This window comes from Gopherus evgoodei, chromosome 5, assembly GCF_007399415.2.
Source record: "Gopherus evgoodei ecotype Sinaloan lineage chromosome 5, rGopEvg1_v1.p, whole genome shotgun sequence".
Classification (NCBI taxonomy): Eukaryota; Metazoa; Chordata; order Testudines; family Testudinidae; genus Gopherus; species Gopherus evgoodei.
In genome coordinates this window covers 129,741,020-129,757,958 of record NC_044326.1, presented here as the reverse complement: position 1 = coordinate 129,757,958, position 16,939 = coordinate 129,741,020, and the positions used below count along the sequence as shown (strand labels likewise).

General features: G+C 41.1%; 1 protein-coding gene across 1 annotated transcript in view; it reads left to right on the top strand.

Moving 5' to 3' along the window:
• ANXA3 (annexin A3) overlaps positions 1–16,399 on the top strand; it is a 34,760-nt gene extending 18,361 nt beyond the window's left edge. Inside the window, exons 4-13 of the mRNA XM_030565120.1 lie at positions 741–835; positions 1,585–1,698; positions 2,700–2,790; positions 6,639–6,718; positions 7,578–7,634; positions 8,650–8,743; positions 9,808–9,903; positions 11,600–11,658; positions 11,897–12,016; positions 15,758–16,399. Of these exons, the coding sequence (XP_030420980.1) occupies positions 741–835; positions 1,585–1,698; positions 2,700–2,790; positions 6,639–6,718; positions 7,578–7,634; positions 8,650–8,743; positions 9,808–9,903; positions 11,600–11,658; positions 11,897–12,016; positions 15,758–15,817 (866 nt within the window). The 3' untranslated portion in view covers positions 15,818–16,399. The remainder of the gene's footprint in view (positions 1–740; positions 836–1,584; positions 1,699–2,699; positions 2,791–6,638; positions 6,719–7,577; positions 7,635–8,649; positions 8,744–9,807; positions 9,904–11,599; positions 11,659–11,896; positions 12,017–15,757) is intronic.
• The last annotated feature ends 540 nt before the right edge of the window (positions 16,400–16,939 follow it).

The window sequence follows — 16,939 nt, the reverse complement described above, 5'->3', positions numbered from 1 at the left end:
TTTTGAACCCTGTTATACTGTTAGCCTTCACAGTATCCCCTAGCAATGAGTTCCATAGGTTGACTGAAATATTTCATTCTGGTTGTTTTAAACATGCTGAATATTAATTTCATTGAGTGAGCACCCCCCGCTGCCACCAAAGACCCCAGGTCCCCTGAATCCTCTGGGTGGCCCTGTAGACATCTATCATCCACTCTTAGTCATCTTTTCCCACATGAGACGTCCCAGTCTCTTTAATCTCTCTCCTCATACAGAAGCTGTTCATACCCTTAATCATTTTTTGTTGCCCTTTTCTGTACCTTTTCCAATTCTAATATCTTTTTTTTGAGATGGGGTGGCCAGAGCTGCACACAGTATTCAAGGTGTAATACCTCCATGCAATCAGTAACCATGATGATTGGGCAAGGTCACATTTTTGACAAGGGGGTACTACTACAACCCTGTGACACTGAGATAATATCTAAGTCTCATCTCCATTTGAAGGTATCTTTGCCATTCTCATTTTCTGTTTGCTTTCAGCAAGTGTTCATGATGGAGATAGCTTCAGAACAATTTGACAAATCAACCAGGACAACTGAAATGCCTTCTTGCTAAAGTACAAAAGTGAATAATATGCTTTGTTTCCCAATGAATTAAAACTAGTTTGAATAATTCATTTTAGTTTCAGTGCATTAGGAGATTCGTTGGATTGCGTAAAACTGGGAGTTCAACAATCCTGAGTAAAATTTGTTTTCTTTCAGGGACGGATGAGAAAACACTCATCGACATCCTCACTGAGAGATCAAATGCTCAGCGGCAGCTGATTGCTAAGGAGTACAGGGCAGCTTCAGGAAAGGTACAGCTTGGGGAGGATAGCTGACAGTAAAAATGTTATCCTGTAGCTTCTGTATTATGCAAAAATAATCTGTATATGCACAAACGCTATCCGATCTTGATTGAGACAGGATATGAGAAATTAATGCATCTAAGTAACTCTATTTGAATTTATAGCCAGCTCTGAGAACAGAGAAGGAATGCTTTAAGAAGAAAAACTAACTATACAAACTCTTTTCAGTGCACCATGAAGCATGTGCTAAACAGAGAACCAAACCAATGCTACTGTTGCAGTGTAGTCTAGGCACTGTAAATAAAGTAACTCTTGCCATTTATTTTTGGGAATATGACACATGAGATAAGGCTGGGAGTTAAAAGGCCCCTTTTCCAGCATCCGCAGTTACCTTTTACTGAACCAACAAATGAATCTGATTCTCTGCCTTCTCCACTTTCTCTTGAGAATCAGTATCTACATTTCTGTGACTTTTTTTTTTTTAAGACATACAGTGGGCTGACCTTAATTTGGCCTTAATTTTGAATGGGGCCTACTCAAAGAGTGGAATTAGCTTTCTAAATAATAGTAGCTTCTTGGGAAGGAAACCTCAAAGCGACACAGCCATGAGCGAAATGCTTCTGAAAGTCGAAGTGATTGAGGAGAAGCAGGGTAGAATTATTCCAGTAGCAACAACTAAACTCCCTAAGCTGCCATTTCATCTGGAAATAATGTGATACGTGCAAGCTAATCACCCTGGGTCTTCCCTGTTTGTTTAGGACCTGAAAGATGACTTGAAGAGTGATCTCTCGGGCAATCTGGAGCATGTTATGGTTGCACTTGTAACACCACCAGCTGTATTTGATGCTAAACAGCTTAAGAAATCCATGAAAGTAAGTCTGCATGCAAATTCTGCATTTTGATTTAGAGCCAGTTTGAAAGAAGGTAAATGGGAAATTTTCAGCAAAAAGTGTTTTTTTTACATTTTTCCCCAAATTAAAAGATTTAGTTTCAGTAGGGAAAAGGAAAAATACTAAAACTTTTTTTTTTGGGGGGTGGGGGGTGGGGGGGAGATGAGGGTTCCACACATGTGAAATGACTTTTTTTTTTTCAAATTTAAAAAAAAAATTCATTAAAAACAATGACAGTGACCAGAACTGAATTTTTTTGGTCAAAATGGAATTTTGTTAAAGATGAACAATTTCGCCTATCTCTACTCCTTAGTGTGTGATGCAAAACATCAGGGTAACGAAAAATTAGTCCATTTTTCAGATAGCATATTGGTGGGCTTTGACATTTTTGTGGTGCTTCAGTTATAAGGTGGCAGGGAAAACCATGCCACAATTTATTAGCTATTCATTGCCGGGAACTGTGTTCAAATCCTGACTTTGTTGTTAGTAAGGATCTGAGTTTAGTGTTGCGCTGCCTAGTTCTATTTCAGGACACTAATACATCACTTAATTTGTCATATCTGCCCTGTGCTCAAGAGTCCTGAGATTAGAACGTCAAATGTATTGACGTGTAGGAGCGACCTATGTTCTCAGAGCCGCGTGTGGATTCTGACAGAACCTGGTCTCATCATTGGCTCATTCCCTTATCTGCAGATCTGAGAAACTGTAAAGCTAATGAACCATCTCTTGATAGGCGCAAATACCTTTTCAGTAATTGAATCTTTTCACAAACTTTATTTTCGTGCTAATGTGAATTGTCTGAATTTCAATATATGAAATCGCAGTACTTTGTGTGTTCCCTGGTTGGTTTTTATTTGCAATGTGTAATGTTTATAATTCTTGCTTAAGGTCACTTTAAACTAATCCCCAAACAACCTCTATTAAAAACTGCATTTTTTTCCCTTGTAATAAACTGTGTGGGTTTTGTTTCGTTTTATTTTAAGGGTAGTGGAACTAATGAAAAGGCACTGATAGAAATCCTAGCCTCTAGGACCAGTAAGCAAATGAAAGAGGTATCCCAGGCATACTATACAGGTAATGCTTTCTCAAACATATATGTATATTAATACCGTTACCTGGTTGCATCCTATCCAGTGCTCGATAGTCACTCTTCATAGATCATTTCAAGTAGGTTATTTTGCATTTGGAAAGTCGAGCTTCAGATAAGTATTTTGCAATAATTGCAGTTTTTACAAAAGATTCAGTGTACTATGCTGTTAGCAGACACATGTACTCCCATGAGGTGATTCAGCATGTAGTACCACTCCAGTACCTACAGGACAGAATTCCATATTTGGGAACAAATTTTCTTTAAATACACACTGTGCAGGCTGCTCCTGTTGAAACTAGAGCCATGTGCAAGCATCTGAAGGCAACACTTTACCCTTGCAGCCAAATTCCAGTTTCAGATGCATGGCTTGGCCAGTAAGGGATTTGGAACGTGGTGATGTGCTCCTTTTATATCTTGCATATTAGGTTCTTTCCCATTAGAGTTGTGCATGTAATTACTGTAAAGTGCACAATACAAACAGCAACTAATAGGAATAACTTTAAGATTTGTCACCCCTTTTTTTTTTCCATTGTAAGCTCTGCTTTCAGGGGCAAATGCCTTAGCCATGCAAACTCTTTGCAAAGAAACTTGGCATATGAGTCATGGAGAATTCTTTTAACAAGTGATGCACTTCTGAATTGTGTATTTGCCTAACGGCATGTGTCTGTACGTACCTAATATAAAGTTTAAGATGCTGTGGGTGAGGACGCTGGTTTCTGAAAACTCTTTTGGGTCAGATGCTCCACTGCATTCTGGCCCCTTTGCACTACTCTGATGGCACAAATGGGCCAGTAAAGCCACTGGCTCTACTCAGGTGAAGATTACTCCTGTAGCCCAATAGTGAAAACTAGCACAGTTGGCTCCTGTGTCACCCCCTCCTGCAGCATAGGAATATTGAGGACGTGTGGCCAGGGTACTCCTGTTACTCCAAGGTACCCTACTTGTGCCTTTGGGGTAGTGCCATCCAGAGTAACTTGGAGTATATCTCAGGCTGGTATTTTCTACACCAGGATTGTCATAGAACCGGCTCCATGATATGGGAGCTTCAAAAAGCACCTTTGAGGCTGCCACTCCAGTTGTACCTAGTGGATACCAGAAAATCAGGTTCATTATTTTCAGTGGTTTGGAAAGATGCACAGAACAGACTACGGAGCATTGCACTATGGCTACATCTATGTTATGAGCGAGGGGTGTGATTACCATCTTGCATACAGGTAGCCAGGCTAGCTCGGTGAGCACTAGTATGAGCAGAAATAGCAGTGTTGCTGCCGTAGCATGGGCAGCAGTAAGGCAAAGTATAAATCTCCCTCAGCCTCACAGGTGTGTACTCAGAGTAGGTAAACCAGTGCCACTGCAGCAACACTACTACTTCAGCTCCCACTAGTTCTCATTGAGCTAACATGTATATGCACACAAATTGGGACTCGCCCCCCCAGCTCATAGCATAGCCAGTGTGATTCCATGGAAGAGCTGTTTCTTTGGCATGCATAGCATCCAGTACCTGATGGTCTCATAGGTGTTAATTCTAGAATAGACTGAAGTTTCTAAGTATATTTCAATATGTATTTGTCATACACCTTCTCTGAGCAGTTTATTGTCATGCTATTTAAAAAATACTGTCCATTTCAAGCCGAAACATTATCCAACAGCACTGCAGTAACTTTCATTTTAAATGTTCAGGTACCAGAACGTGTGGTTTTCATGGCTGCGTGTGTACATAGTTACAGGAAACCTTGAGATTTTTATTGCTTTTTTCCCATAACTGGCAATTCTGCTTCTTTCCCAGGAGAGTAATTGCTTAGCAGTATAGCAGGTGAGGTTGATTTGAACATTAGAAGAGTGAACTGCCAGCACATATGCTTGGAACAGATACACCTAATGTGAGGTGCAGCTTTGTTTGGATTTATACCCAGGAGATTTATAGTTTCTTGTGTGGTAGGCTATTAAAGTACCATATAAGGAGCAGTTTGAGTTGCCTTCTGTAATGCATTATATAATCTTCCACAGGAAGCTTTGCAAACTGAAGGCAGGAGGTAAAACAAATGAAAAGGAAAAAAGTTCCCTTTAATGAAAATGTCACTGGTGGTTTTGTCTGTTGGCACAGAAAAGCCTGTGGAGGCAGAAGTATGGCGTACGTGGGAGCTGGGTTCATTTCCTACCTCAGATGCTTAATTTAAGTCAAGGTCAAAGAAAGTGTGCAACTTGTCCCTGTCCAAGATGGAGATAAAACTTCCCTCCTCCCTGAGGTGTTGCAAGGATTAAATCCACAAAGGTCTGAGACTCTTGCATACTACAGTGATGAGGGTATATCAGTGGCACTCATGCTCTTTACAGAGCAAGTTCTGATGAGTTCTTTAACTGCTCAGTCCAATGTGAGTAACAGTCCTGTCCACAGCGCACACCCATGCACTAGCAAGGCTCTGAATCCAAGCAGCAGATTGTCCTCTTCTGACACCAGTCATCACAAATCTTGATCCAATCTGCGTCACAATCCCTCGCTCCATCTACAAGCTGAGTCCACTAACCAGAGTGGCATTCTCCACTGCCTTCCCAGATTCTAAAGCAGTGGTTCTCAAACTTCTGTACTGGTGACCCCTTTCATATAGCGAGCCTGAGTGTGACCCACTTAAACACCTTTTAATGTAGTTAACACCATTATAAATGCAGGAGGCAAAGCAGGGTTTGGGGTGGAGGCTGACTGCTTGTGACCGCTCCCCTCCCTCTTCCACCCTCTGACTCCACCACATCAGCCAAACTTCACAATCATAGCTGTGTATAGTATTAATTTGTTTGAAAACTTACTGTGTGTGGCGAATAAAATTTCCATTGAACCTACACTCCCCCCCATTTACATGAATTCTTATGGGGAAATTGGATTTGTTTAACATCATTTTTGCCTAAAGTAGCATTTTTCAGAAGTGTAATTACAACACTAAATGAGAAGTTGATGTCTTCAAATCAAGACAGTACAGTAAGAGATGAGGGAAATCCACCACTTCCCTTAGTAGTTTGTTCTAATGGTTAAAAACCCTCCCTGTTAGAAACTGGTCTTTATATCTAATTTGAATTTGTCTGGCTGTAATTTCCATTGGTTCTTGTTATGCCTTTGTCCACTAGATTAGAGTGTGGTGTGTTCCTCCCAAAAAGGTGCTTTTACACTCCGATCAAATCCCCTGTCTTCGTGTTGATAAACTAAACAGATGGCTCTCTAAGTCTCCCACTGTGTGCAGCATTTGTGTTGAGCCCTCAAGTCACTTTTTAAGGCTTTTCTCTGCACCATCTCCAATGTTTCAATGTCCTTTTTTTAAAATGTGGACATCAAAACTGGATGTGCTATTTCAGTATTGGCCTCACCAGTGCTATAGATTATGGGGGTGGGGGAGATCACTTTCCAACTCACTACTTCCTCCTTTATACATCTAAGAATTTGTACCCTTGTTGCCACAGCATCACACTGGAGGCTCAGGTTGAGTTACTTGTCCATTATGACCCCTAAAGCCTTTTCAAAGTCACTGCTTTCCAGGATACAGTCACCTATTCTGTAGGTATGGCCTGCATTCTTCAATCCTAGATATGACCATGCATATGACTACTAAGGAGAAGAGGCTGGATTGTGGGGCTAAACTATGTCAGTGGACTGATGGATCTTGCCTAGTATCATAACATTGATACGTCAGAGTTTGTTGCTGGGTAGGCTAGGATGAGAAGGCTACAACAGATCAGTTACTGGTCAGTGATCTTCCCTAGGCATCCAGATGCCTTTGCTAATCTTACCTTTTTGATTAATTTTAAATTACGAATTCAATTAAATTTGATTTTTTTTTTCTTTTAGTATATAAGAAGAGTCTTGGAGATGACCTCAGTTCTGACACCTCTGGTGACTTCAGAAAAGCCCTATTAACTCTGGCAGATGTAAGTTCCGTCATCTTACAGTCAGCATCATTATTGTACAGAATTGATATTTAGATCTTGAAATTGTAGATATCAGTACTCATAGTGAATCCTCTGACAACTGGTACAGTACTTCTGGGAGTGCCTAGCTTTGCTTATTTAAACTTAAGGTAAGCGAGTGGCATGGTAAGTTAGAGTGCTGATATTTCCCCTCTAGAGATCAAGTCCCTATCTGGACTTGTCAGTTGAGATAGATTTGGTCTCATCTTATCCTTGTCGTTTATACCAGTTATAGCACCATAGTTTTATCACAAGTAACCATAACTGGCATCCTCTTCTTGGACTCTTAGTACTATAGCAATTGGGGTGTTACAGATCAGGATTGAGGAGTTGCATGTTGAAGCCAATGCACGATTCATGCTGTGGCTTGGCTATGGCCTTTGCTGTTGCATGCTTCATTCAGGAGTACTGAATCCAATGTTTGATGGGTCAGGCTCTGTCCTATTCCCATAAGATGCATCTTTCCTCATTTATCGCGCTCCTATTGGACACCAGCATTGTTGATCATAATGAGGAGGAGTCGCCACTCCAGGCTTTTTGGGGTGGGGGTGAGGTAAAGAGGAAAAATAGCAGGAGTGGTGGCTTTAGCCTTAGACCACATGTGGAGGCCCCAAATGCTCATCCTCCGCCTTCCCCACACAATGCTACTAATGACTCTTTCAGACAAATTTTGGGTGTAAAAAGATGCTGGCAAGAGCTACTTTTTCACAATCTACAATAACGATTTTTTGGGTGGGTGACTGGGAGAAGGTGACTGTATTGGAGACTTTCAAATGCTGCTCCTTTATGGGCTTTAAAGTTTCATTCCTCCTTATTGCAGGGTAGAAGAGATGAAAATGTAAAAGTGGATGAACATCTTGCAAAGAAGGATGCACAGGTACAGCAAAGCAAACCAATGGCTGAACCAAGCTGTACTTGGCATGGAGATATAGTGTTCCCTATTGCAATACAGAATTAGCTGCTAATCAGCCTCTTCCAGGGATGGATCATACCCAAGAAAGTCAGAGCTTTAAACACCCCAAAGTTGAAATGGAGCAGGCAAGGAGACCATCAATTAGGACATGTGTCTTTTTCCCCCTGTCTCCTTCCTATAACTGGCATTAGTTTTTTATATATAATCTGGTCTAGAGTACTGAGTTTCAACAATGATTGTTAAACTGCTGTGGTAACCTTTGAAGTGTAAGTATTGCCATTTTATCTGTGGTGAGAGCTAACACAAACATGGGTTTCTTTGAATTTTTTTTTAAATGGCCTGTGGAGAAAGCTTCATTTCATTCAGACTTCCCATTAACAGTGTAAAACTTTGGATTGCCCTTCTCCTTGTTGTCCCCATGTGAGGTGCAGATTATGGGCCCAACAATCTTGGGCCAACACAAACTACGAGTGCAGCTCAGACTTGCTCAAAGCATGCCTGGGGCTGATGTGAGTGATGCTGATGGTATCTGTAAAACAGCATCCCCAGTTTGGCCACTATAGTGAAGCCTCTGTCTGAAGAAGACACCATAGCCACTGATGCCCTTGAATGGAATGGATGGCTGGGGAAGCTCCAAGGAACCCCTATTCCTGAATAAGACGTGTTTCCGAAGTCCTGACTTGTGTTGGAATTAACTCTAACATTCACTTTGTGATACATTGCATCTTTCATAAAGCAAATATTTCCATGCTGTCGTATTCATGGAAAAATCTCCTCATTTTGATAAACATGAATCCCTTAATGCTTTTTATGACTACTCCTGAGAGAGAGTCCGTTGCATCGCCCAGGTTCAGAATCCTGTCCTCAGAAAATTTATTCCAAATGCAGAAACTAGTTTGCAGTGGCACAGCTCGACAGTCTTCCTTTTGAGAAGTCTAGTGTAGCGGCCACAGTGATGTCCTTTCTTTCCTTGTAACAGGTTCTCTATAACGCTGGGGAGAAGAAGTGGGGTACAGACGAAGATAAGTTCACTGAAATTCTGTGCCTCAGGAGCATAGCTCAACTAAAATTAAGTATGAAATTGCTTTTTTGACCACTTTGTGCTATTTCTTAATTGTTTTCTATAGTCAAGCATCTGTATGTGTAATTTGGATTGAGGTGCCACTCATTGTTACTGTCCCACCATCACTTCCCTGGGTCCGTCACCTTTTTCTAAAGGTTTGCAGAATAAAAACCTGAGTTTCTAGCTCTCGTGGTTGTGAAGATACAGTACTGTATCTGTTCGCATATGGAAGGCTGCAAACTGAAACAATAGGTCTAAGATGCAAGTGTTCATGTGGAGTGTGCCACATATCAATGTGTATGTAGATTTTGAAGTGGGCTCTCCCTGTGCAGTTGTACTCTAAGGTATTTTCATTCCTACTTTTGCAGGAGAAGAGAGGGAAAGTTTGTTCTTAAATCCAGGCAGCAGGTCTCTTTACTTATCCCTGTCTCCAAAGACTGTGTGGATTGCACAGCGTGCTTGGAATGTAATTGTCAGCATGTACAAATGTCATGCAGCCTTGAGGACTCTAAGGAAGTAATTGTTTGCTATTTTCGTGAATCACTCAATGCATCTTTGCCTTATGGCTGATGGAATGTGCTGCATGAGACACCCTCTTTATTCATTAAAAAACCTGGGATCATGAAAGCCTTCAGTGGATAAAATTTGTCTCCACCCACTCAATATACTTGTCTGTCTTTTTATGATTGTTAAAGCAAGACAATTAGGTAAATGGGCTAGCTGAAGCAGGGTCTGATATGCCGCATTAAAGAACGAAGGCCAACAACCTTAAGAGAGAAAGTGGTGAATATTACAGTGATGGCACTTGAAGGTTGTTTTAACAACATTTCTGTGTGTGGTGCGCGCGCGCGCGCACACACCTTGATTGGCTTAGAATGATGGATACTGTTGCTCTTATCATACAGTATGTGTTCATCAGCTGTTCCAAACAATATTGAAGATAGTGGAAGGACTTCTGTTAATTTCACTAAGGTTTGGATCAGACCCTAAATAGAGCCTGACACTTGAGAATATTGTGTAACTTCCTTGTGACAGTTTGATGTACTTACTACGTATGACTGATTATTTTTTTAGCATTTGATGAATACAGGAACATCAGCAAGAAGACCCTTGAAGAAAGTATACAGGGCGAAATGTCAGGGCATTTTGAGGATTTACTCTTAGCCATTGGTAAGATTCTTGGGACGGAGGGGTATGGCTGAAAACAAGCTGCACCTTTTTTAAAAAAAAAAAAAAAAAAAAAGGAAAAACTATAGTCTGAATGCTTTGATTTACCGTGACTTTAATTCTTGCCTTTTAGTGATAAGCAGTAACAATGACTTGGGTTTATGAAAAGAAGAGTTTGTTAGTTCTGTAGCATGTTGCACTATGTTGGTGTTTATAGTTAGTACAGTGGTAGCATCTAGCAGCCCTAATCCTGCACGAGGACTGCTTTGTGCCAAGTCCTAGGCACCAGGCATGCCCGTCGTCATTTTATATTTGACTCTGCAAGTGCAAAAAAACCCTCCATTGTACTTGGGGATCTTTTTAATAGTGACACTAATGACTAATTTTATGGGTCACCAGACTTCAGCCACCCATAATGCTGAACCATTTCTATAGCACTATGGTATTTTATTTTTCAGGGCAGGCCTGAGGGTTCTATAAAGTCTTGTTCTTAATAGAAATGCTTTAACTAAATATCTCTAGCCAGATTTACACTTCATATAAGTGGGTGCATCAGTCATAGGAGTGAGTGTCTAAAATGCATGTAGTTGACCAGCCTGGGGCACCAGCAGGAAGAGAACTATAAAGTGAATGTAGAATTGGCCAGGTGCATGTGTGTATATACCTTCTTGGGCATGCATGTCAGGCATTAACAGGTACAAGGCTGATGCATACAATTGCATTTACAGGAACTCCTCACTTAACATTGTAGTTATGTTCCTGAAAAATGCAACTTTAAGGGAAACTATGTTAAGCCAATCCAACTTCCCTGTAAGAATTAATGTAAGCTGGGAGGTGGAGGGGGTGTTTGGTTCCAGGGATACTTTTTTTCACCAGACAAGTCTGTCTCTTATATTTGCACACACGCTGTCACTAGAAGTTTTAAACAATTTAATACTGTACACAGCAATGATTGGTTGAGGTGGTGAAGTCAGAGGGTGGCTATTTCCCAGGGAATGCCTTATTGCTAAATGATGAACTAGCACTTGGCTGACCCCTCAAGGGTTAACACGTTGTTTAATGTTGCCTCACGCTCTACAAAGCAGGACAAATGGAGGGAGGGGAGACAGCATGTCAGACAGCTCCCTCCATCGTGAGCCCTGTTGTGTCCTTCCCTGCTCTGTGGAGAAGGGCTGAGCAGGGGGAGGGGGACACTCCTCTTAGCACTCCTCTTCTTCTCTTCCCCCCCTCCCCCCAAGCAGGAGGCTCCCGGGAGCAGCTCCAAGACAAGGGGCAGGAGCAGCGTGTGGCAGAGAGGGGAGGGACAGCTGAACTGCCTGGCAATTGATAGCCTGCTGGGCAGCTTGCACACAGGGAACTTAAGGGAGCGGGGAGCTGATGGGGACTTGGGAGGCTTCTAGTCCACCCTCATCAGCTCGCTGCAACAGGCTGCTCTTTCTGCAAGCAGTGGACAAAGCAGGAGGCTGCCAAGCACCATAAGGGAGCATTGTGCAACTTTAAACAAGCATGTTCTCTAATGGATCAGCAACCTAACAACGTTAACTGGGAGGACGTTAAGTGAGGCATTACTGTACCTAGCTTTGAAAATCTGGCCATGCGTGTCCTGTCCATTCAAAGTGAGGGCTTGTAAGTCAGAGTTGCAATGTGGTACTGTTGTAGTTTAGGTGGCTGTTCTAACCCTTAACCTTTCTTTTAATAGTTCAGTGTGTGAATAACACTCCTGCATTCTTTGCTGAAAGGCTGCACCAATCTTTGAAGGTAGGTTTTCCGCTTCCATACCCATTGTTGAACTTCTGTATATCTTTAAGAGAATGTCAAGTTTAAGAGTGAGTGTAAATATAAACATGGGACTGGTCCCTTACCAGAGGTAATTCTTGGAGTCAGGCTAAGTGGGGAGGAGAATACTATTTCTAAATGTAGCTGCTGATTTTAGCCTAATTTGAATAATGCCTTTATATGGTGTATTGTACTAGATGGCTCTTTTCTGTTTTATCAGGGTGCTGGAACTGATGAGTTCACTCTTAATAGAATCATGGTTTCCAGATCAGAAATTGACCTGCTGGATATTCGAGCTGAATATAAGAAGCATGGCTGCTCCTTGTACTCTGCTATAAAAGTAAGAATTATTGTAATTAACTATTTTTGCATATTGGAACACAGTTATATAACAAATGTGGCAGCTCATGTACTAGAACTTTTTCAATATTTTTTCTCTAGTCGAGGTATGTGTAAAAGCTTTATATTTGCAAGTGCCAGATGTGTTAAGTGGGAGTAAGCAATAAGGTGTTAGAGGAGTTTGAAGAGGAGAGTGGTGTAGCTTTTTAGCCTCTGTTCTGGACAAAATGAAGTAAAATGGTTATTGAGTAGGTCAGAGCAGGTATCTGGAGACAGGAGATGATTAGGAAATAGACAATGTTGGCTATTGTGCCAGATGTTTGGTACATTGTGCAGGAAGAGGCAAGACTTGATCCAGCTAGGTGGAGTCCAAGGTGGTTAGGAGGAAGATGGTGTAATTCCCAAGGGAATGGGATGGAAAGTGGGGGATTTCAGGTGGGGGGAAGACTTCATTTTGGTCATATTGAGCCTGCAGTGGGCAAGCTAAGATCTGTCCGACACTGAGTAATACATGTTTAGAGATTCGTGAACCATTAGCTTAGCTCGTTGACTCCACGTGAGGATGAAGTGAACAGGTATAGATGGAGAAGACGAAGTAACCAGTGACTGCTCTGCAGGATGCCAGGGGAGGGTGACTGAGTGCTCCTAGCTGCTCAATAATATATTATGGCAGAACTGCACCATGCTGTCTGATGCCCAGAATGTTCAGAAAGGCCTAGCTTTAGTAAGAAGACATTTAACATGAACGAATCATTTAATCATCTGTTCTAAAGCTGAATTGAAAATTTGCTAAAGGGCAGGTTTAGGACTCTATTTCCTGATGTTGTACTGCCTCTTGCAGTGACTCTTCCCACAGCTGAATTGCACCAAGGAAGCATTACACCCTGATACTAGTTTTGTGGTATGGCAGCTAATTTTCATAGTCTCAGAAGCAGATCAGGGACCATTATTAGCTGTTTTAACAGGATAGTTGACAGTCCGAGGTGATGCCAAGTGCTTAAAGTGACTTTGTTTAGAGTTATTCATTTTTTTTTTAAATAAGATTGAACACAGTGGTTTAGTTCTTAAAGTTCTGTTCCTCCAACACTGACTGGCTGTAATTTCCTTCTCTTTCCAATGACTTATTAATTCAACTTTAATGGAAGCTGGAGTGGTTTTTCCCCTCCCAGAAATGTGACTCCGATATCCTCTCTCAGCTCAATGCTTTTAAGTCCAGCATGTAGCTGCCAACATTGTCTCATCTGCTCAAAAATGTCTGAGGTTGGGAGATTATTTATTTTTTAAAAGTACATTCTGATTAAACAAAACAGTCTTGAGTGATCTTTTCTGTCAGCCTCTTTCATAAATTGATGAACAATGTTGTGTTGCTAGAGGTGGAACTGATGTGATGAGCCCTGTTCCATAATGTAGCTCTGAATTACACAGTGCTGATCATCACAACTAACTGCACCATAATCGTAGTAATCTAGAGGTTTTTTATTCTTCTTTAGGATAAAACATCGAGTTCCATACATAATCAGTGGGTGCCTGAGGCTCTCTCTTGATTAGGAAAAGAGCTAGCTAAGCCTGATCTTTTCATTCCTAGTGTAGATACAGGGTAAGGCCTTGTTGCTTGATTCATCTGGTGGAAATTTGTAGTCTACATTATCCTGTGTCTGCACTGGGAAAAATGGTAGCATTTAGGTTGGTCTTAGCTCAAGTGTGTGCTAAACCTGTCTGCGTTTCTTAGTTCAGGCAAAGCATGAGTTCTGTAAACCTACATGGGATTCCATTTTTGACCAATCAGATGGTACTGATCAGTGATTAACTCACTGAATGAGCCAGAGTCCTTCAAACTATCAACTTGTTTATAACTTAATTCAGATATTCCATACATTTCTATTCGTTTCTCAGTAACATTGCTAATGTCTGTAGAACACACGTGCCAAGAGTAGCCAAGCTTGTAGGGGAACAACATCTTTCATACAATTTTAAATATTAATCCAGCCTTCAAAGAATCTTGTCTTTGTAATATAATAATGCTACTGTACTCAGGCATCCAAACATTTTGAAAAATTGTATGTATTTATTACCTGCACTCTACTGCAGAATACTCCTCCATAGTCTTAGATTCTTGTCTTCGTGAGAGAGTTGGACTGCCTTAAGTAACGGTGTCATTCTAACATTTAATTGAATTCATGCAAATCCCTTTTCTGAACACTTTTTTTTTTTTTTTTCTTTTTTGGCTTGAGTGGCTTAAAATGAATTAGGCATCTGTTTGAACTAAACCAAAATAAACCTGGCTTAAACTGAAATTGATACTCGCACAGCCTTTTACAGCAATTAGTTCAACTAATACAACTTCCTGTAGTCAACAATTTCCAACCTGCTGTCTACAGACAAGCTTCTAAATCTGCATTTAGGTTCAAAAGTGAGAATTGCCTGACTTTCAGAATTACCAACTCCTGTAGCTCCCAGTGATACTGGAAAGTGAGCTCACACCTTTAAGAGACTAAAAGTAGATTTGTAGTACTTGACTTTAGGCACTGGGGTTTGAAGGTGTTGGGTTTTGTTTGTGGTTAAACAATTTTCACTGAGCTACTTTCCGCCTGTCTTTGAGTACTGGTTTAGTACTGAGTGGGCAATGAAGTCATTAATTTAAATGGGTTGATTTTTAGAACTAAAAACCTGCCTATTGATTTAAACCAGGTTGAGGCTTTGTAAAAGCAACTTTAAAAGTGTGTGCTATTGCAAATGTAGATTAAAATTTATAACGAACTAAATTATAAATTGTAGTGGGGGAGGGTGATTTATGGTTTTTATTAATACAGCTGGAAGGCTCTTAGACGTCTTATAAAGCTGCTAGAGGCAGGCAACTACTGAAAATTGAGGCCTTAATCCTGCAAACACTTCACTGTCTCTTCAGACACAAATAGTCCCATTGACGGCAGTGGGACTGCTCACACTCGGAGTTAAGCATGTGCAAGGGTGTTTGTAGTATAGGGGGCTAATGAAGACTTTAGCATAAGGTCTGTCACTTCAAAACACAATTGTCAGTTAATGCACAGTTGACTTTCAAAACAAAGTTACTGTCATCTTTTTATACACATGGGCCAAAATTTCCAAATAGTAGCCTGAAATCTGTATTTAAGCACTTAAGGGATTTAAAAGCACAAATCCAGTGATTTCAAATTACAGCCTCCCTGATGGAGGAGTACAGCCCGGTAAAGCATTTCAGAGTGTACCTCCATAGGTCCAGAAAGCTATCAAAGTGGTGTTGGTTGTAAATGTAGCACAGGCATTACAGTAGTTACTGCGGCCCTTTACTTGTCTTTTTTCACCATAGATGTGCATTAAGTGGGAGCCTTTTTTCTACTAGGAAGTTCAATGTAAATCTGAAATGCTAAGTAGAAAACTAAAACAGGTACTGAACATTCTCTTCAGCAATTTAAAGTTTTTTATAAATGGGGAAAGGTAAAACTAGCAGCAAGTCTGATGTACGTTTTTAATTTTGTAAAATCTTTATCAACACTGGTTCAGTATTTTACCGCAATAATGACGGATTAAATCTTCTGCCAGTCAAGAAAACGGGAGTTCAGTTATTAATTTCAGTAGGAGGATCAAGTATCTTGTATCCTCTTAACATTATTGTGTTGGCCCAAAAAGAGGGGGGGAAGTGTGGAAATTATTTTTGAAATGGCAAACTAAGCATAAGGTGATCCTCACTAATGTCACTTTAAAAATTTTTTTTTCCTCTGCACAGTCTGATACCTCTGGGGACTACGAGACCACACTGCTGAGGATCTGTGGAGGGGATGACTGAAAGTAAATTCATAAGGGCACAGTGCTATTGCTTTTCTGCTACCTACAGTAATGCTTCTTGTGAAGCTTTTTAAACACTTTTAAGCAATTGTAAAACTGCAACATGCTGACTGCTTTCTCATCAACTATCCTAATAAACAGATGTATGTTTTAGTTCATCTCTTCAGGCTGTTATCTAACCATCTGCTAGCATCTGGATAAACTGCTTAGACTATCAGAAGCCAGATCGTCCAGCTATATACCATGCTCCCCTGTTAGCTAAAAGTCTGTCTGGAAACAGTTGCCATCTTTCTACAGCTGTACAGCATCAGAAAAAGTGATATTACCATGGGGTGGTGGCAGAATACAACCCAATGGAAGGTCAAGGTTCTAGTTACAAAGGCTGTTTTGGTAGTTTGCATTGGTGGACTGATAATGTAAACACTGGATTCTTCTCTAATAGTTATTCCAAAGAACCATTTACTTCATATATTTTAGGGCTGTCAATTGCATTTAACGCATGCAATTAACTCTAATTGCTGTTTTAATCACACTTCTAACAATAATAGAACATCAATTGAAATTTATTAAATAGTTTTTTGGATTTTTTCTCAATTTTTTCAAATATATTACTCCTAGGGGACTTCTGCATCACTACACAATGCAGAATTTTGCAGAATTCCCTGTTTTCCCCCACAGAATTGCTGGCTGCCACCACAAGCCACTGGACTCTGCAAAGCCCAGCTCACAGTGAGGGAGCACCTAGCCTGGTGGGGCTGGAGGCTGCATGCTCTGATTGATCCTCATTCTGCTGGGAATGGGAGAGGGACTGGGAGACCCAGCGCTAGCAAAGGGTGAGGAAGGGCAGGGCCATGCCCCCTGGCAGGACAATAAAGAAGTTGGGGGTTGTGGGAGGGGCGGAATAAAGGCTTTGGGGGTGCTGGTGTATGGGCCAGGGGGTGCCCTGCAGCTCGGTTCTGTGGGGAGCAGGGTATGGGTACCTGGACTCTGGGGGCCTCAACACAGCCCCCTTCCCCAACACCTTCAACTGGAACCAGGTTGTCATAGGGGTTTCTTTAATTGTCTACTCCCGGGGGAATCTTTTTTGCTGTTGTCTGTATTGTTAATATTCTTCTGGACAGGT